Genomic DNA, 26,957 nt, shown 5'->3' on the forward strand with positions numbered 1-26,957 from the left:
AGGACACTTGAATAAGTTTTTAAAGTCATTATTTTGTAACGCAGAGAAGGAAACCTTTCATCAGAGCAGCAGCAGAAACAGACCTTCCACACCACTGCCTTCCCAGTATGCACATTACAAACTGACAGCAGCATCTCTGTCCCCACCCACAGACAGTCACAGAGAGGGTCCACTTGCCTTTTCAGCAGAACCCAAAACAATTTCACGTCCTTCTGTCCCCACCCCTTCACACACTGCGCTCTGGAGTCAGCGCAGGGGAAGCTCATGCACCACCAAGTCCACAAAAAAGGTTTCACCCAAGAACATGCTGCCCTGAGTACAACTCCCTCAACACATGGCTGGAGGGAGCAGGCTCAAAGCTCTTCTGGGCAGCCTGTAGATGCAGTTAGGTACTGATAAGGAACACACATGCACATTTCTGCCCGCAGAAGCACATACAGGTGAGACCCACCAGTCCACTTATCTCCGTTACTCTCTCAACAATTTGAAGAGGGCTATGCTCTGTTTAGGAGGCTTTGCACCAACACTGGCAATGTAGGAATAAAACCACAACACCTTTCCATGTGTGCTATAAGAGCCGGGCAATCCTGGAAGGTGCCTCCTGCTAGAGGAAAGTGACTGCACCTACCTTTCATCCCAAACTTGGACCGCCGGCCATACTTGTTGATCATAATAAAGAGGACGACCAAGAGGACACAAGCAAAAGCTGCCAGCCCAACCGCTATGGAAACCTGGAAGGAAAAAGCCTTAGAGTCAAGAGAGAGGAATTTAGGAGTCTAAATTGGAAATATAGCACCTCCTTGCCCAGTTTCTGTAGGCTCGTACCACCTGCTGCAGCCCAGCTATGGAGGAAAACACAAGCTAAAGCAGAGGGCTCTGGCACAGCTTGGAAGGATCACAGGTTGTTTCCAGAACTGAGAGGTCCGGTATCTTCCCATCAGCGATGCTGTTTGGCACCAGTTCTCCCCAGACCCTCTTATCCATATATCTGCAGGGAAGAAGGACCTCTGTTCCAATGCCTGTGCTCACCACATCCCAAGCCTCCATTTCTGACATCAGTACTGTGCCATGACCTTACAACACCAAAGCTACACAAACCTCAGCTGGGAACACACAGGAGCAGCAGAAAATTCTTTAGAAAGAGCAATTCTGTCTCCATCCAAACATCCCTCAGGACAAAGAGTGAGGGGAAAATAACATACCACAAAAAGAAAACAGAAAAAATTAAGTAGAACTGAGGTTTTTTTCCCCCTAAAACATCTGGGTTTCCAAAAGCCTCTAATGGTTCCCTATTTATCGTAATTTTTAGTAGTAAATATTGATACTACAGCATTGTCCAAGTCCTTCACTGGAACTGTGATTCCACTGTGGCAGTGTGCAAGCAGAGGAAAGAAAACCTCCTTGCCCTAAAGGGCTTACAATCTCAAGCTTATTTTAATATTTATGAATATTTATTCCTTCAAGTCTTTGCTCGAGATACTTTTATTGCATTGATATAAACAACAATTTCTCTGGCATTTGTCCAATTGTTCTGTACTGGGTCTTGTGATGCATTTAGACTTTGCTTCCTTTTACAAAACTGCATTCTGCTATAATAGAAAATACATCATTTAACCAAGAAAAAGTAATTTCATTTTGCAACCCTTTCCCCTGTTCTCGGTACATTTGTTATGATATTTTTAAATTTTTATTTTAGCACACTCTATTTTCATCCCCAGCTTGTTTTCTGTGTTTTATATTTAATAATCAGTGCACATTATTACTCTAGCCTTACTGTTCAAAGCTTTCACTTCAGTTATAGGAGGTTTTCAGCTGGATGAGAACTGAAACCACTGTGGACTGAATTATGTTTGTTCTGGTGGGTTTCAGTATCTTAAAACTTTCACATAATTAGAACAATTGTGTAACATGCTAATTTTTCTTTTTCTACCTGGATTCTGCAGAAGAAAGACAATGCTGAGATCTGATAAGCCCTGGGCTTTCTTTCCCTTTTCATTTTAGGCATGCCCTGCACAGCAGGAGGGGGGGCAAACATGCACTGACAGAACTGAACCAAGATAAATCTGAGTCCCTCACCCTGCTAAACTTAACAAATCAATAACAGTGTGAAACACATGACTGCCTGTTTGTTTGTTCTCTGGGTGCCACCTTTTTAGAGTGAGAATTTCTGACCCTGCCAGCAGTGCCTTCACAGGATGCCTCATTTTCAAGGAGCTCCCAGGTCCCACACTGCAGACCCAAGAGGATCAGATGGTTCATGTTGGTATTTTACCTGTCTGACACACAAGCCACAAAATCCTTCTGATTGCTGCCTTGAGTCATAAAGGAAGAGATTTTCCTTGCAAACACTCAAAACAGCAGAGAAGCGCAAATATTGAGTCATCAGTTACAAGGAATGCATGCAAAACAGTTCTGTAGAGCAGGACTCACCCCAAAAGTGTCCTCTTCTGGTTTGTGGGTCACAGTGATCGGTGGGGTGGGACTCACTTCATAATCCCCAACTGAAACCAAAACACCAAAGACAGAAGATTCAGTGTGGCTCCCAGGGGACTCCCAAGGCACCCAGCACATTCCAATGGCCCAACCTAACGAGATCCAGTTCACCCCTAACAGAGGCTGCAACTTTCTTTTTCAGAAGGCACAAATCAACCATCAGAGAGTTCCCTATACACATCAGCAGAGAAAACACAGACTGGAACTGTGCTGATGTCACTCCAGACTTACAAATGGGAAACACGTGGTAGCCCTGTGTCTCAGAGTGGATACCCTCCACTCTTGAGCCATGTCCTAGTTTTCAAATATCTACTGAACTAAGTAGGGTTAAAACACAACACTGCCTCCAGCACAACCTGATCAGTAGAAACAGTACCTTGGATGCTTTTTTGGGGGTTGTTTTTTTCTGGGGAGATGTAGGAAGAATGTCTTGTGGAAACACTACAGAAGTTGATTCCTGTTTCTTGTTCCAGTCCACCCTAGAAAGACGTCACTGGGGGTTGGCCAGCCCACATCGACTTAAGACCCCTTTGCTACACCACAACCAACCACCATTTCCTTTATAGGACCTTCTTCATGACATCACTAGATGGAAATGAGCATCTCCTGGTCTCTAGAGACTACTCAACTCATTAGAAGCTCCCCAGGCACCTTGCTCATTCATGGGGAAGCCAGGGCTTTGTGCAACCTCCATCAAACTGCTTCTGGCTTCCTGATTTTTCCTCCAGGAATACGTAAATCACAGAGGGGAAGGAGAAAAACAAAGAAACAAACCAGCCACAGTATGCAAAAGGCAATGAGACACTTACTTGAGACAAAGTTGTCCGTACTCTCTGTGGAAAGGACAAAGAGAGAAGCAACACAGTCAGCGGCACAGCAAAGGGGGAGGAGTCTCATTCCCAACCCACCTCAGACACATTTCACCACCCCAAAGAGCCCAAGAAACCAACTTTTCATATTTTTTCCTCTCAGGCAACTGTAACTGGAAACTGCAGTGCATGTGCCAGCAGGGCATGCTTGGAGGTCAGGATGGAGAACCCTGGGCTGAAAGAAGAGGGGAAGGATACTACTGTGAGGCCAACAAGGAGAACAAGTGGCAGCACACTAACCACTCTTCTGAATGATTGTTAAACGACTCTGCTTTCAGCAGGTGAGCAAAGCTCAACAGAAACGCAGGGCTGGGCAGGATGGAGGTGGAGGGGAGATAAGCAGATTTTGCCTTACATGGCAGCGTTCACCCAAGGACAAAGTCCTACAAGGACCAACTCACATGGAGGAGAACCCAGCTTGGAGCTTAGAGGAGACCTCTGACCTCCTTTTCATGAGGCGTTCATAGCAGCCAAGAGCACCTGAACCGGGCACGGAGGCTGTGGTTGTCCTAGAGCTGCCTCTTGCCCGAGACAACCATGCAAGTCCCTGCTGTCAGCCTCTTGACTGCTCCAGTCTATCCAGGAAAGCTTCTTTCAGCTCCAAAGGTGGCCGAGGCCCCAGACAATGAGGTCTAAAGCCCTCGGTGACACTCAGTTTACATAGTGTGAGAATAACGTCAGCTTTCAATTCACTCGCCCGTGTAAGAAACTGAGCCCAATATTAACTGGAGTTTACACAGCTTTGCTGGCAGAGGGCTCTGGGAAGGATGCTGAAATGTTCATGCTGAAGTATTGGGTGAGTTTTGGAAGGGAAGCATAAAACAATCCCCGGGTGACAAACACAGCTTTCCAAAACAGGGGGGAAAACCTGAAAAAATATTTTTGTTTCAAGTTGAGCAGAAGTGTAACTTTCCTTGTTTTTTTCTAGTAAAAAGGGGGGGGGGGAAGGGAAGGAAGAAATATTTTATTTGGAGACTTTTTTTCCTATTAAGGCAGACAGAGTCTAGTCATAAAATTCTTGCTGCTTCTACATTTTCTGCTTTCCATTTTTTCTCTGCGGGACAAAGCAAATTCAACAGAAACCCACAAAAAGGGTTTGTTTGGGTTTTTTTTTTTCCAGTAAACCCTATTTTTCAAAGCATAAAAACTAACAAAGAAATTTCTGACAACTTGAGTTCTGTGGGAAGTTCCCCAAGTACTGAACACTCATCACAGGTACGCTGACCTTTGTGGATTAAATAGGGAGATGGTAGCCTATGGCAGAGATACCAATGACAACAAGCAACAAGATTTTTACAGGATACGACACAAATCTGTTCTGGGAGCCACTGCCCTTTCTCCTACTAACATAGCATCAGAGAGAAGGGGGATATGACATGTAGCATATATATCCCAGCTTCCACCCCAGCTTCTAACAGTACCTTGGTCCTCTCAGCCTGGAAAACACAGTGTGGTATGGTACCAATGGGAGGTTTTCAACTAGGGGGTTCTAAAATACATGGTCACAGTTCCTTTTCTATGCTGATAGGAAGTCTTCCAGGCACTACACTTTCATGAATTAATTAAGACTAATAACCTCATCCTGGGTACTGGCAGCAAAGTCCTTGCACATTTGAATTGCTGCAGGCAATGAGGGCTTCAGTGAATCACATTGGGGAACCTTCAATGTGTGGCATTTTCTGAAGGAATCTACCTTCAAATGGGAAATTATAAACGTCAACTGCATTGAGTGTCTATGTCAGCTGTGGCAGTGGACGAAGCAACAAGCTTCAAGGAAAGTAAATTACATCCTGCATTGGGCTGACAGGGGCTGCCAGGGTGAGGAATGGCTTGGGACTTTGGATCAGAAGAAATAAAAGAAATGGGTCAGCTCCGGCTGAGACATGGTTCAGGGGCAGTAAGCACTCCACACCAACAGCACACACAAGGTACGGGTGAAGGTGCACTCACAAGAGCAGTATTTTACATTTGTTTCACACAATCCCATTCCCCCAGAGCCTCTAACATGAGACGGTCTTCAAACATCACCGTGCTTTTCCACATCACAGCTCAGATGGCTCAGATCCACTTCCAAAATCAGCTCTCCAGAATGGCATATCTGCCTCTTTTCTGGAGATCCAGCACCTACTTAAGAGCTGTTCCCATTTTACAGACGGGGAAATGGAGTCACAAAGGTGGGACCTGAGAGAGCTGAGACTGCAAACCTGTCTGCTCCTCCTCACCCACCTACATTTGATAAGCTGCTCTTCTGCCCTGACAGAACGAAACATATATAGGTCAAATATCCAAACAGGGCAGCATCCGTGAAGTCAGAATACAAATTTTCCACTCCCATCCATATCAGCTCATTTGTTCGATTGTCAGATCTTCAAGGCAGAGATTTGGGTTTGCATTTATGATATTTGACCTGCGGGAAAACTCTGTGTACATATATGGTGTGATATAAATAATAAATGAGAGTACCGTTGGTATTTTTCTATATTTAGCAAACGCCCTATTTTGCTGGATTTTCTTGGGCTGCAGGGGCCAATTTAGAGCTGCCACTTTCTCATGGCATCATTCCTGAAGGCAGCACAGATCTTAACTCCATGATGGCCAGCGTGGTGTTGCACTGTCAGAGAGCAGAGCGAGATGCTCCTATAAAGCACACAGGCCTCCACAAAAGTCTCTGCTGCACTCCCCAGAGCTGGATCTTTATGTCCTCAAATGCTTGCCATTTCTTTTTTTTTTTCTTTTTTTTTTTTTGCAGCTAAGCTCTGAATCACCAGGGAGTACAACAGGGAATTCCAAGCAATCAGTTAAGAAATGCCAGCAAACTGATGCAAAGTGACTAATTGAGCCGTTGCATCTTTTGTAGACCTGTCATCCTGGAATTGCACATCCTGCATTCAGAAAGAAAACAATCCTGACACTGCTACATCCAGCTTTAATCATTTCACAAATGCAAGCTAGAAGTAAAGAAATGGAAGAGCTGCATGACTTCAAAGGGCTTTCCTTCCTACAGCTTATAACTACCATGTAGCAGAACACTTTCTCTCAAAAAAATTGAGCAACCTCTTTGGGACACCCAAGGGCAGATCCAAAATAATTGGCCAAACTTACATCCTATTCTCACTGAAATTCCTAAAGATCTTTAAAATAAATAAATAAATAAATAAATACACTGCAGAATATATTACAAAAACAAATTTATCTAAACCAGTCAGTATCTCTGCCAGCATTAAAGAGTTGAAATGACACCAAAGTACACTTGAATAAGAAAATCACATTAGTCAGAAGAGTCTTCCAGAGTACATCTCTTCCAACCAGATGCTCTAACAAAGGCCATCTTGTTTAGATGCAAGGATTATTGGTAGGGCCACAGTAAGACCTTCAGATTGCAGGGAACCCTAATGAGATAAACTGAATATCCTACCTGGAAAGGGTTTTTCAAGGAAGTGTCCTTTGATAGTTTGGTTGGCTGAGCCCAGCTGGTTGGTGGCCACAATCGTGTAGTTGCCATTGTTGTAGTGAGTGGGTTTGTTGAAGAGCAGGCAACCCTCAGACACTTCCCCTTGTTGGTAAAACTCCATGTGGATGATCTCTGTCTCCCGGAGGACCTGGCCATTGTGCAGCCAGTGAAGGGTGGGAGCTGGGTTCCCATGCACTGCAAACGCAATGCAGTGCTCCAGGTGTAGCACCGGCTCCTCCAGAGTAAGGATGCGAGGGGGATCTAGCAGAGAGAAACACGGCAGGCTCACAGCACACCTCCACCCCACATCATGTCTCTGTGCACCATGGAAACTAAGGTTATCGACAATCTCCAAAATCCCTTGTTCCTTCCACTCTTCCCAGCGGATGTCTGCAGAGAAGGAGCGCTGTCGCAAGAACCGCTCCACACTCCCTGAAAGAAGGATCTGAGCCAGAGCCAGCGGCCCTGGTCTTCTGAACAGAGGTACAAATTAATGGCAGGGATGGCCCTTTGACCAGCTCAGGAACAACTAAGCTTGGAGCTGTCCAGTCCACAAACCTACTGCTACTCTCCTCCTCCCAAGGGATCGCCTGTTCCCTTTAAGGACACTGCAATGTAGCCCTGTTACATTACACAAGTGCAAGGTGCCCATGGGAGCTCTCCAGTCACACCAAGCAATTTTGGATTGCACAGCTGTGGAAGCAAACATCCCTCAGTGACTGCCTGTCCTTGGGGGTTTTGACTGCCTGAACATCCCAAAGGAGTTCTCACTCGCCGAACAGCCTCCAGGGGTGTTTTAATTAAAGGGAGTAGAGTGGGAGAGGGATCAGAAAAGCAGAGAGTCCACCTGCAATTTATTGCATATGTATTGTCTTCCCCCTGGGACACCCAAAGAATTCAAATGTTGCTCTGCTATGGCTTCTGAAACCCCATTTACAACGCCTACATGTAAGGTCCCAAACCCCAAGGCTGGCAAGGTCTGAACTAGAAGAACAAGTTTTGTGCAAAGATAAAGGACACAGAGATACAAGTCTTCCCTAAAAACCCTCCTTTTCCTGGTACCATCCAGCTGCAAAGACAATCCATGGGGCTTCCACAGTGAAGAAAAACAACACACCAACTTAGACATCTTTTGGAAAAAAAAAAAAAAAAAGAATTTTTCAGGCAGTGAATGTTGCAGAAGAAAAGAAGGTGCAGAGCTGGTTGGAGATGAGCAAAATTCTCCCACCAGCACCCATCTACCCTGAACCACACAGTCATGTCCCAGCCACCTTCTTTCACTCTCAAGCCCAGATCTGCATGTGGCTTGTTCACATCTTCCTGGCATGGAGGATTCAAAACAGGCAGCCACCTACATGCACAAACCCAGATCTTTTCAGTGTGAAATTACAGCCCTGAGTGATGGGTCTGGGCAACAAGAGCAGGGGTAGCAGAAACTGTCAGCAGCTTAGAGGATTTCACGGGTGAAAATAGGCATAGGCATGGTGCTGTTTAGGTGCGGAGGAAAAGATGCTAAAACACCGTCCAAAAAACCCCCCACCTGCTGACCAGTCACCTCTGAGCTGAGCTTTAATCACCTCCACTCTTCAGTCCATCAATAGCACTTACTGGGAGGAAGATGAAAGTTGTAAAGCATCACACAAGGCTAGTCAGAATCCCGCATGGGTCTCCATTCTACCTGGCAAGGTTGGGGTGGGGGACAGATTTTCAAACTATAGAGTAAGGGCAAATATTACAGACACAGCAAAATATAGTAAATCTCAGCTGCTTGAGACCACAAAGCTGTGTAAACTTCCTCTTAAGGTCAGGTTTGTGTTACGTTATATTAGAAAGCACAAAAAGTTGAGCTACTTGAAGATAAAAGTGAACAGTTGAAATTTTACATGTGCACATTTACATGGCATTTGCAGTCCAACTTTATAGGAATGGACGTGGGGGAAGCACTAATATCCCTGAAATCAGTGTCTTTAGCAAAGGTGTCACTGAAAGTCTCACATAGCATCAGGACAATCAACCCTGTGTTTTTAAATGGATTTTTAGTCCCTTTATGGTTTTTTCTTACTCTACTGGATCTTCCAAGAGATGGATGGAGAGATGCCCACCACCAGTGAGGTACTGATGCTCCTCCCCTGCTCTAGTGCTCATTTCTGGATTAATGGAAGCGTCAGGAAAGCAAAACTCCTGATGCTAGAGAGAGAGGTGTGTGAGGATCCACTTCCTCCACACTGTTCTCAGCTCCTCCTAAGCCTCACCCACAAACCCAACATGTCACAGGTAGCAAGTGGCCGTGCACTCAAACAGTTCCCAAGGCAGCCCCTCCAGTCTCTGCATGGACAAGGTCTCTCCAGGGGTACTTACAGTAGACGGTGAGCAGCACACTGGCATTGCTCATCCCCACCACGTTCTCGGCAATGCAGGTGAGCAGGAACCCGTTGTCCTCACTGGTGACGTTCACCAAGGTCAAATTGATTGCATGAACGTTGGTCCAGTTGAGGTTGGTCTAAAAATCCCAAAGAGAAATACAGACAGAAGTTGGTGTCTGGTGGCTCCTTGCTTCCCTGCTACGATCCCCAGAAGCAGAGGATCACACTTTCCATGTGACATGTCTCAAAAACCCAATAAAAGAAACTACTGGAAGAGGAGAGCCATAGCATTGTAGCACTGATAAATGTGTTTTGCCTCTAAAAAATCTTTCTTAGCTGCCTAATTCAGCTACAGCTACTGCAGGCACCTCTGCAAACAGTTGGTTTCATTAGAGGAGACATGAATTAATTCAATTAGGCATCACTGAAATGCAAAGCTCTCTCCTCTTCCCTCTCCAGATATACAGAGAGAAGGCCTTGCTCCCTTCTGGTAGCCCCCAGGTTCTCATGGGGGCAAGTAATGATTGATAGAACTATTTTACATTTTTCACAGCAGTCTCTACCATTTACCCAAATCCTCTGCCCTGCACACACAGACACAGGGAAACCCTAGCAGCTGCTTTTCCCCTGCCACATGGGGCACAGGCAGCTCTGAGGTCCTGTGGCCCCTACCTGGTGGGTGTTGATGGAGTGGAGTTCAGCCACTGTCCAGTCAACGTCTGGCAGCGGCGATCCCGAGCCATTACAGGTGATGACGGCGTTCTCCCCTTCCCGCACCGTCAGGTTCACGTGGCTCACGCTGATCTCAGGAAGGTCTAGGGGAGACAAACACCAAAGTGCTCAGGTGTGGTGCAGCTTTTGCTATAGCCAGACACAGAACTATCGTGCAGACTCAGATCCCCCTAAGTTGTTTCCCAAATCAGCCTCCAGCACCCTGGGATAAGTAGCCGGAGGTAACAGCATGGTCTTGCCCTATCGAGAGAAAGAGGTGTGTTGGAGACAGGGTGAAATGTAGACACTGGAAATGTGCCAGCTGAGCAGACCCTCTGATCACCTTTGAAACCAAAAGTTGGTGCCCAGTTCTGGCCACCCTTCCCTTCGCACAACCCCCATCCCCATCTCGCTACTCCCACAGAAGCTGCTCACAATGGCAGTAACCTGGGACGAGAAAACTGTGTACTGTGAGAAGATCCAAACCATCCCCATCTCCAGGGATAAGGCACAGAGCACCCAGCACTCCAGGTGAGGAAAGCATCCCTCTAATTTATAACAATCCAGAGAAGATGACCAAGGATGTGTCCTCATATTAACCGCAGCTCTCCTAGTAAAAGGTGCCCTTGCTCTTCCCTGGTGGTAGCAGAGGGATTCACTGATTTATGGTGGTTCTGATTTACACCACTTCCTTACTCACTGCCACAGGCAACAAATATCCTTGCAACCTGAAACAAGACAGCACTGGTTGCAAAAAGGGCAAATAGGGGGAGGTTTTCTGGGATGTTTTCAGAGGCAAACTGAGGAGGCAGGGCAGAAGGAACTGACCAGTGGTCCTGTTCCATCCCATCATAGGGCAGGAGTATCCATCACATGAATGCAAAGCCAGAGATGGGGACACACATTCGTTTTTTTGCCACCAGAGAGTAACACAAGGAGGGAAGGAACATTGCACTAATTGGAGGGATACCAGAAGAAAGAAGGCAGTGGTCAAGGCCTGGCAAAGCTGCACACGTGGTAGAAATCAGTGGAGAGGGGGATGGGAGGGACATGTATGGTCTTCTCGAGGTTGAACTGGTATCAGACATGGTCACATCAAGCCACGCCAGCCCTCAGCACCAAAGGACAAAAACAAATATTGTAATGACATCCCTTGAGTCTTAATGCTTGAACAGAAAGACTCTCCTCTGGAGGAAAGCTGCTGTAGCTCCCTGCTCTTCCAGGAGACTGCATGGTCAGAGGAGGTGCTCATACTGGACACCAGCCCATTTGTGTTCCCAAATCAGCACTCTGCTAGAGATTCCTAGAGTCTAATACCACCACTGATGGAGCCACCTCTCCTCATGTCCCTGATCCCTAAGGATTTTTTTTTATTATTATTTCTAATCCCTGAAGCTTATTCTTCCCACATGGGGCGGAAATTACAGCCCTCTCAAATCCTTTTAGTTCATCCACATGAAGGCACACTTTGGCCAATTTCCAGAGTGTAAGGGGCCATCGTGAACTTGAAAAAAACCAAAACATCAAAAAAACCCAAGTCATGCAAATCCAAATGTGCATGCTGTTTAACTACTACTGCTACAAGTAACAAACCCAAATTCTTAGTATAGAGGATGATCATCAAAAAAAGAAATCCTCTGGTTTTCATCCTTTTTTCAGCCTGTGAGTTTGACAGCTGCTTGTGTACAGGCAGTTTAATTGCTCTGCAGAAGGTACATCTCTTTCTCCTTACTCTGCAAGGGATGCTTTCCAGTAATGGCAACAGCAGAGCAAAAACTGACACTGAACAGGCAGCTGATGTGTGAACAAGGTGAAGGAAAAAGGGATAACTACTGAACATGCCTCATGTTGCTCCTGGGACCGCTGGACTCTTTTAAACATCAGTAGGAAACAGAAAGAGATATAAAGTCACTCCTGGCTCTTCCCTACAGATATGGGATTTCAATGAAAAAAAAGGAAAATGAATAGAGACGTGCATTTCCTAAGAGTAATTATAAAAGATACAGTGGCAGTGTCTTTTAACAATATGCTGTTTCTAGGATTTGTTAGACAGAGGAAGATCAACATGAAACAGCCCTTTTCAAGACATCACAGACTCACCACAGACACTGTGTCAAGCAGCAGCATTGCAGTGAAGAAAATGCCCCAGATCACCCAGTATCTTTCATATACACACTAACAGCAGTCTCACATTTACACAGATACTCTATTTATAATCCCCAAACTACCACAATCAGCTTCAGTTTTCTTGTTCTCAACCACATGGTGGGATTCTGCTACACCAGGCTCCCCAAGCGAATAAGTGAAGCAGTAGTGCTGGGTAGCACAGGGAGCCCTCCTGGCACCCTCTCAGCCTCCCTCATGTGCAGCCCCAGGATTCTTACCACACTGGGTGATGTTCATGTCCTGCAAACGGATGATGGTTGCGTCCATGGTCATGCAGTAGAGCCCCTGGTGCTGCAGGTTTGCCTCGCCCTTCTCCTGCCAGAGCTGGATCCAGCGAATGTCACAGCTGCAGTTAAAAAGGTTCCTCTCTAGTCTCCTGTGGGGAGAGAGAGGTGAGAGAGGATGGTGGGATGGGGAAGAATGAACAGAGCCATTGCCTGGCTCCAGGCTCCCAGAGGAGGACAGCCACCACGCAGGTGTAAGAGCTAAGGTAGAATCATCTCCACGTTATTTGCCTGGAGTCTTCTGGCACTTATTATTCCTGTCTTTTCCACACCTACACATCCATGCATTCACAGTCTCCTTCACGTGTGCACACAAGGCTTTACAGGGCAGCACACGGATACACACAAGGTCTTTCACCACAATACCTGCTCAGCTGTGGCTCAGTTCCAGAGTCATCTGGACAGCAAGAAGAGTCACCCCTTAACAAAGGAGGAGGCAGCTCCCCACTGCCCTAAAATATTGATTCACACCTTCAAACCCCACTTCATCAATAGTCCAAGCCCCTGCTGGGCAAAGCACACCTCCAGCTCCCACAAGCACTCAGAGAAGCTGGCAGCTCTTCTCCCAAGTTCCTTGTACGGACACAGGCTCCTGGTGACCCAGAACATGAGCTAATGTGCAAGGTAACATGCATTTTAATCAAATCAATCAGCACTGCACTGAGACCCTGCTGACCTGGCCAGGAGAAATGGAGAAAAGCACTGCCTTTAACGTACTTCATTTAAACCACACTTACACACAGTTTATATACCAGGAATGTTTATTATAATTGATTTTCCAACCTATTAACCATTTCATTTACATTTTTAGAGCTCTGCAGCTCTCTGTGGACATGCAGGGAAGGCAAGTCCCAGCCAGAAGAGCCCAGTGTTCAGCCAGGGCAGACTGAGTTATCAAAGCAGGTTGCAATGACAACTTCAGCAAAACAGGAGACACAACCTGAAGAAACAAAATATCTCCCCACATAACTACAAAGGAAAGAAAGGAGGGATCAGTGGAGTCAGCAGTGCCAAAGATGAGCTCAGTAACCCCACAGCAGAAGGTCATCTCCAAAGGTTAAACCACTGCTTCACGTGATATCTAGATCCCCCATCATAGAGGGAAAAGCTTTTTTTCCTGCTCTGTTCCACGTGTTACTGCAAAATTCATGCTTGCTTTTACAAAATTAATTTCACCGAGTAACAGGATTTGGAAACAACCTTCCAAACATCTGCAGCTGCTGTTTTGTCAATACTGTGCTGCAAAAGGAGGAAGAAGTGAAGGCATCTTCTGGTAGCACCCGGGGTTGTTAAAACTGAACCCTAATCTTCTCATTCATCAAGCTGTCATCTGAATTTATCCCCCCCACACACACACCCGAACAAACACTGAGTTGAACTTCACTGTGGTTTTTCATCAGTTAATTTCTTTCCCACCAAAAGCACATAAACCTCTGTGACACAGGTACATGGCTCAGACAAGCAACTCAAAGGCCAAAGCACTAAATTTAACAGACCAGAGCAGATTAGCACAGTGATTTGGTGGGATTTGAGTGATGAGACATTCCCTGTGTGCTCTGACAGGTACTGCTTCACACAGGCTTCACAACCTCTTCTACACGGCCATGAATCCATTTTCCTTCCGGGACCCTCCCAGGATCACTGCTACCAGCAGGACACGCATGTGGGTAAGAGCCATGGACTTGGCTAATGGCAGATCAGGTAACCAGGGACATACCCTGGGACCTGGTGGGGTGCTGGGGGAGCTCAGATGCAGCGGGGGAGAAATTCTGCTCTGCTGCAAATATCCTCGCGAAACGAGGTTGCCGGGAGAGCTGCTGCCCTAGCACTTAAGGGCAGCTCTGTAAGTAATAGACGGCAGCTTTCCCGGCCCATTGCTAATTCATGAACAGCCATGAATAATACAGGAGCTGCGGGCTCCAGGGCAGAACTTCCCCACAACCTGCCCCAACGTCAGTGATGTAACTCGCTCTAACCGAGACCCCCACAGGGGCTTTTGCGCAAATTAACTCCCATCACAGGCTGGATGCACCAAGTGCCACTGGCAGCTGGCACAGCGCCGCGGGTAGAAGGGGCACAGATGTGGGCACCCTTTTTCCCTAACATGCATTGCCAAAAGCACTCCTGATATGTGGAAGGCGCCCGCCCTCCTTGCCTGGTGCCTGCCCTGCCATGCCAGCCAGCTCTCTGGAGAAGTGTGTGGGGATTTCCATGTTTTCACTGTTCTGCACCTGCTCAAAAACCTGGACCTCCAATTCTCTGCTCAGGCCTCATCCCTTGCAGGGATCATTAGCAGCTGTGGTTCCTTCCAACTCTTCCTCCCACATTTCTGTAACACATCTCCACTACCTACAACCCTCTGCTTGTGGAGATAAAAATTCACCTTCTCTTCTCTGCAAAGAGGAAAATGCCTTGGGAACCACGAGGTGACAAAACCCACTGCTGGGCCAAAACACATCGCCATGTGCTGCAGAAACATCTCCCATCCCATGGGTGGAGTGGCACTGCAGTGAGAATTAAGGCAGGCTCCTTGTCGTGGGATGTATACAGCCCAACTTACTCCTGGAGCAGACAAGTAAACCCAAAGAGCTTTTTTTTGCATGTAGCCTGCAATTACTGCCAAAGCATTGCTTGGTTGCAGGTGCTCAGGAGTGGAGCACACTCCCACACCCTCTTCAAGCCTCCTTAAAACTGAAAATGCCTGTAAGAAATAGCAAGTATCATCACAGCCACAAGCAAACTGGGCTCTCTCTGCACAAGCAGAGATGCTCTGTGACTCAAGGAGCTGGCCCAAAAAGAGATGAAATCTGCACATAAGCCTGAGCCATCCACCAGCCTCAGGCAAAGCAGAGGCTTCAGTAGGGTGCACGCTGGGCATAGCCCCTTCCCAAAAAAAAGGCACGCTGTCCTTGGAAAAGAGGAAAAAAATCATGCCCTGAACTGTCATTTGATGGGACAATGACCCATCAAAGCTGAAACCGTAGATCCATATAGACACCAAGTCAGCTCTTCACCAACAGTGATTCTGCAGGTGCCTGTCTGAGCCCACCTTTGCTCCCTACAGAAAGCAGTACCCACTGTCTCCCAAAACTGCCTGGACAGCCTACACCACGATGAACCAGTGTGGGAGTGAATGCCATCAGCATTCCAGTATGTACTGAAACAGACAGAACTTCACACACACTGAGCAGTTTTTCCCCAGACTAGGCAGCTAAATGAGACACATGCCCTGTCCCATGCCTCCCCACTCATCAGCTAAAGCAAAGCTGTCTGCAGCTAAAGCCTCTCAGAGGGCAGCAGAGATCCTTGCCACACTTCTCCTGTCTGTTTCAATTCACATAAAACTGCTGCCAAGGTTTTGTACACTTGCAATTAAAACACTCTTCCTACCTTGGGACTGAGGCCACTTGCCTAAACTGGAGAACCAAAGAGCACTCAGCAGAGAGAAACAAAATCTAATTTTGTTTTTCATTTCTATTTATTTCCCAGGACCAGGGCTTCTCTTGATGTTCCAACCAGAGCAACAGAAGCAACAATGGTGCTTCCGAACCCCTGCCAGAAAGGGATGGAATAGAAAGGGAAGGACTTTCTATGGAGCGATGGAGTGATTGCTGGTGTCTGACAGCTGGATTAGCTAATGCAGAGAGCAGTCAAGTACCCACTGTTTAGCTACAGCTCTATTAGTGTGACTGTTGGCAGCAGGAAGTTCCTAAGCTAGAGGCACAGACAATGTTTAACTGGACTCACAACATTAACAGAGACGCTGCTGGGCCCCATCCCCACCACAGCCTCTTCCTGGAGCACTGCAAAAATATACTGCAGGGCAAGCTGGCAGGGACTGCTGGTATTAGAAATGCTGATGGGCCAGGCAGAGCGGCAAGTTGTTCAGGACTACAAGGTTTTATACAACCAAAGGCGTAATTGGATCCAGAGTCTTAGGTCTTTCCGGGAAGGAATTTCTTGAAATGTCAGCCCTAAGCTCTCTGAGGACATGACAAAGGAAGCCAAGGACATGACAGAGGAAACCAGCTGTGACTTCTGGATAAGAAAGGCTCTAAGTCCAATGTTTATGAGCTGTTGCATGTGTCAGATGCTTCCCTGCACACACTCAGCTTCAGACTTAGGAGAGTTCTGTGCTCATTAGCCTGAGCCCTGCTGGTCAAGGTCAGCCCGTGCTGTGGGAATTAGGGCTGGAGTTACTGGAAACCATTCCAAGCCTTGTTTCTGGCCAGAAAGAGCAAGAGATAATATTCTCTGGAAGGGTGCCTCATTTTTGCCATCCTTTCCTCAGTGAGTCAGCAGGGAAAAATCTCAGCTATGTTAAACAAGAAACTCTTCTTTAAAGCAATACCACCTTCATGAGCTTGTGATGCCTTGGATGCAGCCAAGCAGCAGTTTCAAGCCTCAAGTTCCCATCCACCTGTCTGGTCCTCCTATTAGTCTTCTGCTCTTTCCTCCTCATTGTTCACTCTGAGTGGCTTTATCAGGTCTCATGTTCCCCGGCAATCTCCATGTCACAATCAGTTGTAGCTCCTCTCTTCCCAACACTCTCCTGGAGACAATCCTCCCATCAGTTCCATCACCACATGCTCCACTGCTCCAAGCTGCCTTTTTTTAAGTCACACTTTCAGCTTTGATGACTAACCTCCCTCTGGATCCACAACTGCCTGGTAGCACAGGGGCACTGACACTCAATACAAGGTGCCTCTGGTGAGCCACTGCAAATGTGCTTGTCCCACAACCCTCCACACTGCCCTAACCCTCTGGAGAAGAGCAGACTTATGCCAGCATCTATGTGTCCCTGGAGTCTTCTGGTCTCTCCACTGCTGTGCCCAAACACTGCTGCTCAGCTTGCTTTCCTCGGGCTAACTTCCTCTATTGGTCTCTGCTGCTCACCACCTTCTCCCTTTCCTGAGAGTTTTGGCTCAACTTCAAGTCCTTGGTTGATGTCAATCTGCAAATCCTTTTCTAGCTTTCACCAGTGTTTCACACTCACTTTATGTGGGCCATGTATTCCATCTCCTTCCTGATTTTGGAAGCCTCTTCGGAGCTCAATGTGCCAAAAAACTGTCTCTTACTCACCCATCCCCTGCATTTCTAAAAAAAAAATTAATAAAATACCGTATTTCCCACTTTTACACATCCATTAGTAATTCCTCACTACCTTGGAGAATTGCTTTCTCTTACCAACAGGTCCCATCCTTCTAGCACCATGTAGACAACATATGCCTTCACCTTAATTTCCAACATCTTTATGTGAATGATTGATTATTCAGAGCCCATAGCTCAGGCTACACCTCTGTGCTGCCTTCTTTCCAGCAAATCCAAGGTTCAGCAGGGCAGTTTCATGGTCCCAGGAAGGACAAGGAAGGACACTGCAGGCACATCCCTGTGCACTGAGATCCCTGTGGCTATCAGGTAAAATACCCCTCTCCTGTCATGCTTGGGGAACAGCATCATCACATTATTCTGGTAGTCTCCATCCTAGCTATGCTTACACGGATGGAGGATTCTTAATGACAAAGAGCTCAGATCAGAACATTTGTCAGGAAGTTCCAGTGACAAAGTAATTCTTCAGGAAAAATAAAGTTGACCAGGCTCTTACTCCAGCTTAGCAAGGCAGGCCCTGTGGGCAGGCACATTTGTAGGTCTAAACTGCTCACTGGAGCTGGTGCCAGGACATGGTTTGCCAAGAGCCCTTTCACAACCTGGAGTAGGAGAGATTCAGCTGAGGCTCCTGCCCCACACGATGCCAAGTGTCCCTATGGGACACCATGGACAACACACACCACATCGGTATTGCTTTCCCACTCCATCACAGCTTCCTTCCAACTAGCCCTGTGATCTCCCACAGTTCTACAGGCATCATTTCTTTCATTCATTGGGGCTTGTTATCTCCAAGAAAACAGCTCTGAGCACATTTCCAACTGGAGCCAAGTAATTCAGCTCCTTCCCGCTTGCCATGCTGTGGAGTGCTGGCCCCAGGTGACCCTGCTGACAGCAACCAAAGCCACCCCAAGCACACTAGCTCCCTGCCAGGATCATCATATCAGGACAACACAGACGTATTCTTCATCAGGTAGAGTACCCTTTGCTGCCCCAAAAGCAACTTCTCAATTCCCTTTTTGTTTGGTATTGGTCTTTTGAGCCTGACGGGGGCTGGCAGACCTGGGACGTGCCTGAAGAAACAAAATATGAGCAAAGGCACATAAAAATGAGCTCCACTGGAAATATTCCCATTAATCTGCAGGCTCACCATTACCCCAGGCCCTGCCAGTGCCACTAGCTCAAGACTGCAGCCCCATTTGCTCCTCCACTCTTGGGTCTCTCTTGGGTAACAACCATCAATCTGAGTTTTGCCAGACAGCACAATGACAATAAGTAAAGGTCTAAGAATACAAATGACTCATGCTATTAAACTTGAAACTCGAGCCAGAACTTGAAAAATATTTAGAGCTATAATCAGTGAGGAGACAAATTCCAAATTCAGCATTTTAACTCTGCAAGTCAAATTTTCCCATCAGAAGGGTGTTTCTCTATTTTCTAATATCACTATTAGTATTTTTCATTTAACAATTTGACAGAAATAAAATACACTGCAGTAACACCGGTGATAACACACTTACTCCCACTTGAAAGACTGTCTTTATTCTTTCATAAGTCACTTCTAGCTTACAGCTCTATTGATCATTGGTGAGGATGAATGGAGCTTCCCAGGATCCTCTGGGACAAATCCTACATATATATTTTTTTATACCCACCAAACAACTATTTCTAAAATTCAACAAAACAGGTCATCAGGGCAACGCTCCATTGATTTCGTGTCCACTTATTCTTCAAGCACGATGCTGAATGCTCTATCAATAATTCAGCAGGCTGAAGGCCACCAGTGCCCCAGGAGAGTCACTATCTCACCATCTCCCACATCAGAGCTGGGAGGTGTCTCTGTTGTTAGAGAGCAAGGGAATCATTCGCCTAAAAATCCGAGGCATTTTACAAAGCATGTCTACCAACTAAAGAAAAACAGTTATTCCTACCCTGCAACAGATGAAGAGCAAGTATTTGAAAAGATTCACTCAAAATCTGCCCTAGTAAGTATTTCTAATGTGATCTCAGAGTTAGTCAACCGTTTACTACCCCAAGCATGTTCATCATCCCGACATTAATTAGCCAGCTGCTGTGAAGTTAAAAGAGAAGCAGTTCTGCTCTGCTGCTCCTGTACCCAGGAAACCCTTCCAAGGATGGTGCTGCCCACTGGAGTTTTAGGTAATCATTCACAGGCTTCAAAATAATAGCTTTATTTGGATATCATTCCTCCTCTCAGCCTCCCCTCTTCCCCCAGGAGATAACCCCAGGGCGGGACTTACAGTTCAAAGAGTCGCAGGGTCTGGAAGAGTTGCCATGACAGAGTGGTGAGGCGGTTCCCGGAGAGGTCTCTGAAAATTAACAAGAAAAAAAAAAAAAAAAAAAAAGAAGTAGTCACAGTAAATAGTTCTTCCTGCACGTGGCCATACCACCTCCACAGATCTCATCGTCCTCCTCAACAGGGATGCCATCAGGCAGTTCAGCATGCAAGTTTAGATTTAATAATGAGAGATTTTAATGAGGACAAACCTAAATGAAAGTTTCTCATTTAATTTTTTTTTTTTTTAAGGAGAAATGATTTATATCCTGCTGCAGTGTTAGGAGAAAAAAAAAAAAGTCTGATTCTTGCCCATGAATCTGGAGCTCAACCAACCATAAGCAAAAAGAACAAGTCTAATTTCAGAACTTGAACAAAAAAATTAAGTACAAACCTCACGTTAAAAATAGTAACAGCCAGGTTCAAATGACAGCACGATGATTACCCAAGGTGTTATCAAATGATCTGCAGTAGCTGTAAGCTCCAGGTGTCCCGGTATGACTGTGTGTTGCTTGCACCCAGGGGTACCACTGCTACAGCAGCCAACAGCTCCCCATCCCTCTCTCCATCTGCCCAAACTTGCAAAAACATAAATCTCATCTACCTGGGAGAGCTTTGCAACCCAGTAGACATCTCTTCAGCTCAAAGCCAGAGAGGATGAAAGACTGAAAAGCGACTGAAAACTGAATTAAGAAAAAAAAAAAAAACCAAACTAAATGTGTTTGGGGTAGGAAAGCAGAAAGAGGAAAGCACTGGGTTTCCAACAGCATAAGAAGATGGTAATAAAACACATTCTGTGGTGGACAACCTTCCTAGGAACACCCAGCCAGCCTGAGGGCCCCTGACCGAGTGACCAGTCCATGGGGGAAGCAGAGGGATGGGTGGTCACAAGCTCTGGGAGAAAACCAAATGTTGCAATCTCCAGAACACACAGGAGGTGCTGCCTCACACCCTTCACCAAATCCATCCCCACTGTGAGCCCCAGGCAGGGCAGTTCAGTGCAAGGCTGCAGACACCCTTCTGCCTCAGCCCTGCCTGCTGGGAAGAGCAAGGAAGGGCCAGAGGCACCAAACACCTGGAGGTTCATTCCACTCCAGGCTGGCCAGGCAGGAGGTATGAGACAAGGTGGCACAGCAGTGACAGCAGACAGCCCAGATGACTCGGCCCCCAGTCCCTGTTTAATTTGCAGAAACATGGTAAAACCAAGAGAGCAAACCCTTGAATGGCTCCTGCTGGCACAGGTCTGATGCACGAGGATTTGGGATGATAGGTTTATTTGTTGCCTTACACCCGGTTGCAGCAAGGGAAAAGCAATTCTGTCCTGTCCCACCTGCACAAGCGATGCTGCGAAGCCCAGAACTCTGCAATTAGGAGTGGGGAAGCTGCTCACACAGCGAAGCATCGTCCCAAAGGCTCTCCACGAGCCTGGCAGAAGAATAATCCCAAACACCACGATGGCACAGTGCTGCCTCATTAAATTCTGGCTCTGCTTCACATCAGACTACCCCGCGGCAGAAACCACGGCAAACCACAGGTACCTCATTTCACATGACTATGATCCCACCATTCCTATGGCTGTAGACAAACTGCTTCCAGCCTCTGATAAAGGTGGCAAAAATGGCAGGTGAAGCCAAGCAGGGAGGAATAAAAATATAACAAGAGTCCCCCTTTTATCCACCGCAAAGCGCTGAGCACCTGGAAACTTTGCAAAGACAGATGAAAAGTAGGAGGGGAGGGAGCAGCTCACTGTTACTGAAAAGTGAGACAGTAAACTCCCTCCCCCAGCCCAGGGAGAAGAAAGAAGCGTAAAGGGGATGCATGAGAGACAGTAAGATGTGGGAGAAAGGCAGAGATGCAGAGGAGGGAGTGAATCTCACTGGAATGTCCTTTCTCAAAGGTCATGTTTTGCTACATTAGGCAGAAATGTCAAGAGAAAATTGGATTCTGAAAGAGAAGAGAAAAAACAACAGGCTTTCCACGCAAATAAGGGAATCAAAAATAGCATGATCGTGTTATTACAATTTAGGACACAGAGAGATGGAGAAAGGATACAACCCCACTAATGCAAGGATTTTTGCCAGGCAGATGTGCTCCGCTTCTCATCTCCTGCAGTCCTTGGAAACCAAATCCCACCACCTCCTCCCTCCCCCAGACAACAACCCACAACAGCTTTAGGCAAAGAGGAGATGGGTCTTCCCTTGCACACGTCTGGCAGGAGACTCTGCTCTCAAATGGCAAAGCTGCTGCTCAATCTGACCCGACCATCAACTTCTGCAGGGCTGGTCAGAGCACACACACCCACAGCTGATTTCAGATCAGTCAGGACACACATGGGGAAGAACATGTTTATCATCGGAAACAGACACCTCAGATATGCAAAATGTCAGAAAGGTCCTTCCTCAGCCTCAGAGACAGACCTCAGCACAGAAAAAGAAAGGGGTTACACACAAACACACATTAAAAATACATCATTTCAGTCACAAAAACTCCAAAGGTCAGAGATGCCAGGACTGGGATTGCACAAAGTGTACAGCTACTGACTTTTGTTGCAAAAGATAGAACTCCTCCAGAGAAACCTCATAGCACAGCACTGATTTCTCCCCAGAAGAGATACATCCCCACATGCTAGATGGGGCAGGTTTCACAGGGAAGGTAGCATGTGATTCCGTAATTAGAGATGGAATCACAGTACATTCACAGGAGGAGATTAAATTACAGCTCTACAGGTGAAGCTCTGACCTCCAGCACTTTGTAAATCCTATTTGGTGCCTGCAAGGTTCCCCTCCTGCTCAAACCTTGCCTGCACCAAGTTTCCCAGTGTTCTGTACAGCATAAACAGGGAGGACTGGAGAAAATCAAGGCACTCTCAGTCAGGGCTAGTTCTCTCCCAGTCCCAGTTGCCCATTCTGCCTTTTGGTAGCTGTTTCCAAGGCTGAAAGTCTGTTGCCACCTCCAAATCCTTCTTATGACAAGAACCCCCGTCCTCCTGTGCTGTGGCTCAACAGTGCCAGCTCTCTCCATCCTGACCTGGTTGCTTCCCCCTCCTAGCAGGCTGAATCACACTGCTCATCACTCTCCAACCACTCCCAAATACTTCTCAGTCCCAATTTCCTTATCCATGTCCAAATTTCCTATGATCTTCCCTACTTTTACATTCTCCCAGCCCAACCCCAGTGTCCCAACAAGAACTGTTCCTCCTCCTCTGCCCTATCTGCTCCCAAACATCCTTTATTAAACTTCTTCCTCCAACTGGATCAAAAGCTATTCTGCTGACATAAGATGTCCCAGAACAAAATCAAGTCTTCCAAGCAAAATCTGTCCTTTGACAAACTTTCTGCCCCTCCATAAAAGGAGGATGCAGCTGCTCTGTAACAGGAGCATCATCAGCATTTTCTAGTTTGAGCAAAACAGCTTGTTTCCCCCTGCTCCCTTCCACTACCTCAAGCATTTGAGAAAGTTCTTATGTGAAACTAGAAAGAAATAACAATAAAATGTAGAATTCTGCCAGGAGCAGACACCCAACACAGAAAACTTCAGCCTGAGCAATTAAAATTTGGCAGAGTTATAGGAAAGGGGAAGCAGTCCTGCAGCAAAGTGTGCCAGACAACCTTTATAACAGCCTATGCATCAGCTCCACCTGTAATAAAATATGGCATATCACACGTCGAGGAAACACAGGCAGAGGGAAGCAAAATGCCTTCCCTGCGTATTTCTCAGTGATGAACAAGTCTCTCTCAGGACAAACCTGCCATCAGTGCTCCTGGAACATATTCAAACTGCTTCTTTGCCATGGGACATTTTCTCCATCACTCACAAGATGCTCTTTTCCACAGAGACAGTCTTTAGAAATAGTTGCCAGGGTCTTTTTTACCTCCAGAGCAGGTTTTAAAGGAGCTGGGGAGGGAGAGGGTGTTGGATAGCCCTCAGACCAGATCCAGGGCAGCAAACACTGATCCCACCCATGACTCAGACCCAGCACCACTCCGCAATCTTCCTGCTGCAGCAACCGTGCTCCTAAGGCTCCTGCTCTGCAGGTGGCTCATCACGCCCTATCCCCACCATCCTTCTCCACCAGCAATCCTCCCACACCTCAAACACAGGATGCTATCACTGAGTGACAGCTAAATCCTAGTTCTTGCTCTCTCCCTCCATCCTCCTCATACATTTCAGGAGGGGACATGTCATGTCCTGCACACTCTCCCACAGCTCCTGCAGGCACTTGCTGGTGACCAGCAGGGAAGGGGAGGTCACCTTTCCATTTTGTCCCAGCACAAGGGACAGATGGGACCATGGAGGTACAGCTCCCAAACAAGCTCCTGGGTTTAAAGGGGGATGTGTGGGTGTGGGACAAAGAGGAGTCTGGATCTGTGTGGCCCAGAACAAGGGGACTTCAGTGAAGAGGGGACAGCATGGTTTGTTTTTTTTTCCCCTCAATTAGCCAACAGTGTTTCCACTATTAAAGCAATTTTTATTCAGCTAAATTAAGCCAGTTGCCTCATTAATGACATCAACAAGCAGGAGCCCCTGTAATTAAACTGTAAGTTATTTTATGCAGCTCAGCTGAACGCAATGGCAGAAAAGCTGCTGCTGGGGAGGGACCCTGCACGCCTGTGCCTCCTCCTCATAGTTTCATCCTCCACTCGCCCTTGTTTCCAACCTGACACGTTTATTTCTGCATGGGAGAAGTTTTTCACACATTTTAATAACATGGTGCCACTCTGACAATCCTGACTGGGGAGGATTAACTGCGCAGAGCAGCTGGGGCTGAGGGAGCACGAGCGACTGCCTCAGAAATGAGGAGAGATGCACATCCTCAGCCATGGTCCCCAGTGCTGGATATGCTGATCGCACTGCACGGGACTCCCTTGATATCTGGGCACAACAGGTGCTTCCCATCATCCCACAGCTCGCTGCAGCCTTAGCTGGGTGCTGGTGGCCACAGGAGAGGATAATGTCAGCAGCCTCACATGCTGCTGTAGGGGCAGCTCCATCCAGGTTTCATATCTGCAGCAAGTAAGCTCCTAAATCTTTGGGTTTGAACCAGACAAATGCTGGAAGGTTACTCTGGGGCTTGCTTATCCCTGCCAGATAACTCCAGTGACCTCTAAAAGCAATGTTACACTCCCCATCACCCGCCTCCCCGTCCCCCTCCCTCTGCTTCCTGTTTAGTAAGCAGCTTTGCTCATTAAGGGAAAAAATGTACTGTCCTCCCTTAATGAATGTGCTAAAATTACCCCAACAAGTCCCAGAAGCTGTGGCAGGACTGGTCTCCCCACAAATCAGGCTCTGCAAATATTAGACTCAACTGAAATCTCTGATGGCTCAGCACCAAACCCCAGCAGGACATGTTTCAGACAGCCTGAAAAAGGACCAGGCAATGCCAAGCACATACAAACCTTGCACACTCAGGAAGCAGAGTGAGCAGAACAGGGTTGTGGACCTGGTCAGCCTCAGATTTTATAGAGGATTTCTCCTCCATTTCCTCCCAGTCCAGGCTTCTCACCAGAATGTGTATAGTGGTGCTACAGAGGAGTGACAGTTTACAGAGGTCCTCAGCCATGGTCTGGCATTACCTACAACCCAGTTCTGCTAATCAAGCAACTCCTCAGCAACTCCCGGGTCTTTACTGACCTCAAACATGCAGAAGCAAAAAAGGCTGCAAGGTTCAATCTTCCTTTGTGAGTTTGGGCAGCAGAACTAACTCCTTTCTCCTGTCCACAGGTTCTGTCCTGTGCCTTTTAAGGCACATGTCAAACAGCACATGCCATCACATTATCATCTCATTCTCCACAGGTTGTTTCTTGTTCTAGGGCTACAGTCAGAATCTGAAATAATTTCCCCAACTCAGAGCATCCTGCACGAGAGAGGAGCGAGAGACCATCATGGGTGACACACAGGAAGAGACCCTACCATTCCACATGCACAGCACAGGTCCTGGAGGTGTGACACTGGAGAAGGAACCACCAACCTCTCTGCATTTCTCAGTTGCAGGACCCTGATTTGTAAATTCCCAGCTGCCACTGAAACAGTGCTGAGGAAAGTGGAAGGGGCTGGTCTCCTTCATTGGTCTATGAACAACAGAATTACAAAACAAAAGCTGCAGAGCAAGTGGGAAGGCACCACGCCTCTGTCACAGGGCTCCCACGGCTAGTGCCAGCAGCACATCCGCCCCACGCCTCTCCTCCCACTGCCTTTGCCAACACAGCAAGCCATGTCCTGCTGCTGCCTTCAACCCAGCCCATCCTTTACTTTAAGGGCTATTTTAAGGCCATCTCCTACCCCATGACACTTCCACACCCTCTAAGTCACCTCTTCTGAGGCATCTCCCAGCTGCATGATGCTTCGTTTGGAGAAAAATCACCCTTCAGAATTCATTGTTGCTCACAGTTTCGTTTCAGCACATGGCACAGATGGGAAGGCGTCACCAGATGTGGGTAATGTTGTCCCCTGCGCTTCGAGGCACATCAGATGCAGGGATCTGACCCTCTGAACTACACTTATCTCGCCCTTGTTGTGTGCACTTTCCATTGCTCTTCTCCAAAGACATCTGGGCGCTTTCAGAGGACTTTAGGAAAGGTTAAAAGCTAGGTCAGCCCTGCAGTTGCTTTCCCTTTGCCTGCCAGCTTCCCTGCAGGGCAGAGTCCAGCAGCTTTCATGGAATAGGCCAGTCTTCTGCTCAAGGAGAAGAAAAATCATCCTGCAGTGGGTAAGAGCCCTTGCCCATGGCTGCCCTCCTACAGCCAAGAGGTCCTCAGGGCTGCACTGCCCCCACTCTCTCTCTCCTGTCTCAAACTGCAGTAATTCCAGGCCCAAAATATAACTGTGTGCTGGGCTTCCCTCCTGCTTCTGCATGCAGAAATAATGCTGGAGATGTGTGCTGACTGAGAACAAGGGCTTGCCAGCTGACAGCTCCAGGTGAGGAGTTGGATTTACCCTGCCTGTTTGCTTCAAGTTGCACTGTTCTTTGAGCTGGGAACAGAGAATGACTGGGGAATGACTCCTGCTCACAGGTTTCCAGTGAGCCCAGAGCAAACCCAATTGCTCTGTGTGAGAGAAGAGGACTCAGTGCTGTGGGCAAGGCACAGCTCGAGGAGATGGTAAAGGAAGGAGATCCATGCCCTCAAAACATTGCCCAGCATCATCTCCAAGTATGCCATAATCGGACTTGATGGACTCCAAGGTCTTTTCCAACCTCAAGGAGTCTATGATTCCATGAAC

At 47.2% G+C, this 26,957-nt stretch overlaps 1 protein-coding gene across 4 annotated transcripts in view; it reads right to left on the reverse strand.

Annotated features, from left to right (window-relative positions):
• The window catches only part of NTRK3 (neurotrophic receptor tyrosine kinase 3), a 215,013-nt gene that overhangs the window by 142,330 nt on the left and 45,726 nt on the right, over positions 1-26,957 (reverse strand). For all 4 annotated transcript variants that reach the window (XR_003571361.1, XM_027884977.1, XM_027884976.1 and 1 more), the window contains exons 4-11: positions 19,705-19,773; positions 12,272-12,429; positions 9,849-9,991; positions 9,172-9,313; positions 6,778-7,074; positions 3,303-3,326; positions 2,431-2,501; positions 629-731 (exon numbers count right to left, since the gene is read on the reverse strand). Coding sequence is in view for 3 of the 4 variants with exons in the window: in XM_027884977.1 (XP_027740778.1) it covers positions 629-731; positions 2,431-2,501; positions 3,303-3,326; positions 6,778-7,074; positions 9,172-9,313; positions 9,849-9,991; positions 12,272-12,429; positions 19,705-19,773 (1,007 nt within the window). In the remaining variant the exon portion in view is untranslated. The remainder of the gene's footprint in view (positions 1-628; positions 732-2,430; positions 2,502-3,302; positions 3,327-6,777; positions 7,075-9,171; positions 9,314-9,848; positions 9,992-12,271; positions 12,430-19,704; positions 19,774-26,957) is intronic.

Source organism: Empidonax traillii, unplaced genomic scaffold (genome assembly GCF_003031625.1).
Source record: "Empidonax traillii isolate 1590-97213 ecotype Southwest subspecies unplaced genomic scaffold, ASM303162v1 scaffold158:size1480230, whole genome shotgun sequence".
NCBI classification, from domain to species: Eukaryota; Metazoa; Chordata; class Aves; order Passeriformes; family Tyrannidae; genus Empidonax; species Empidonax traillii.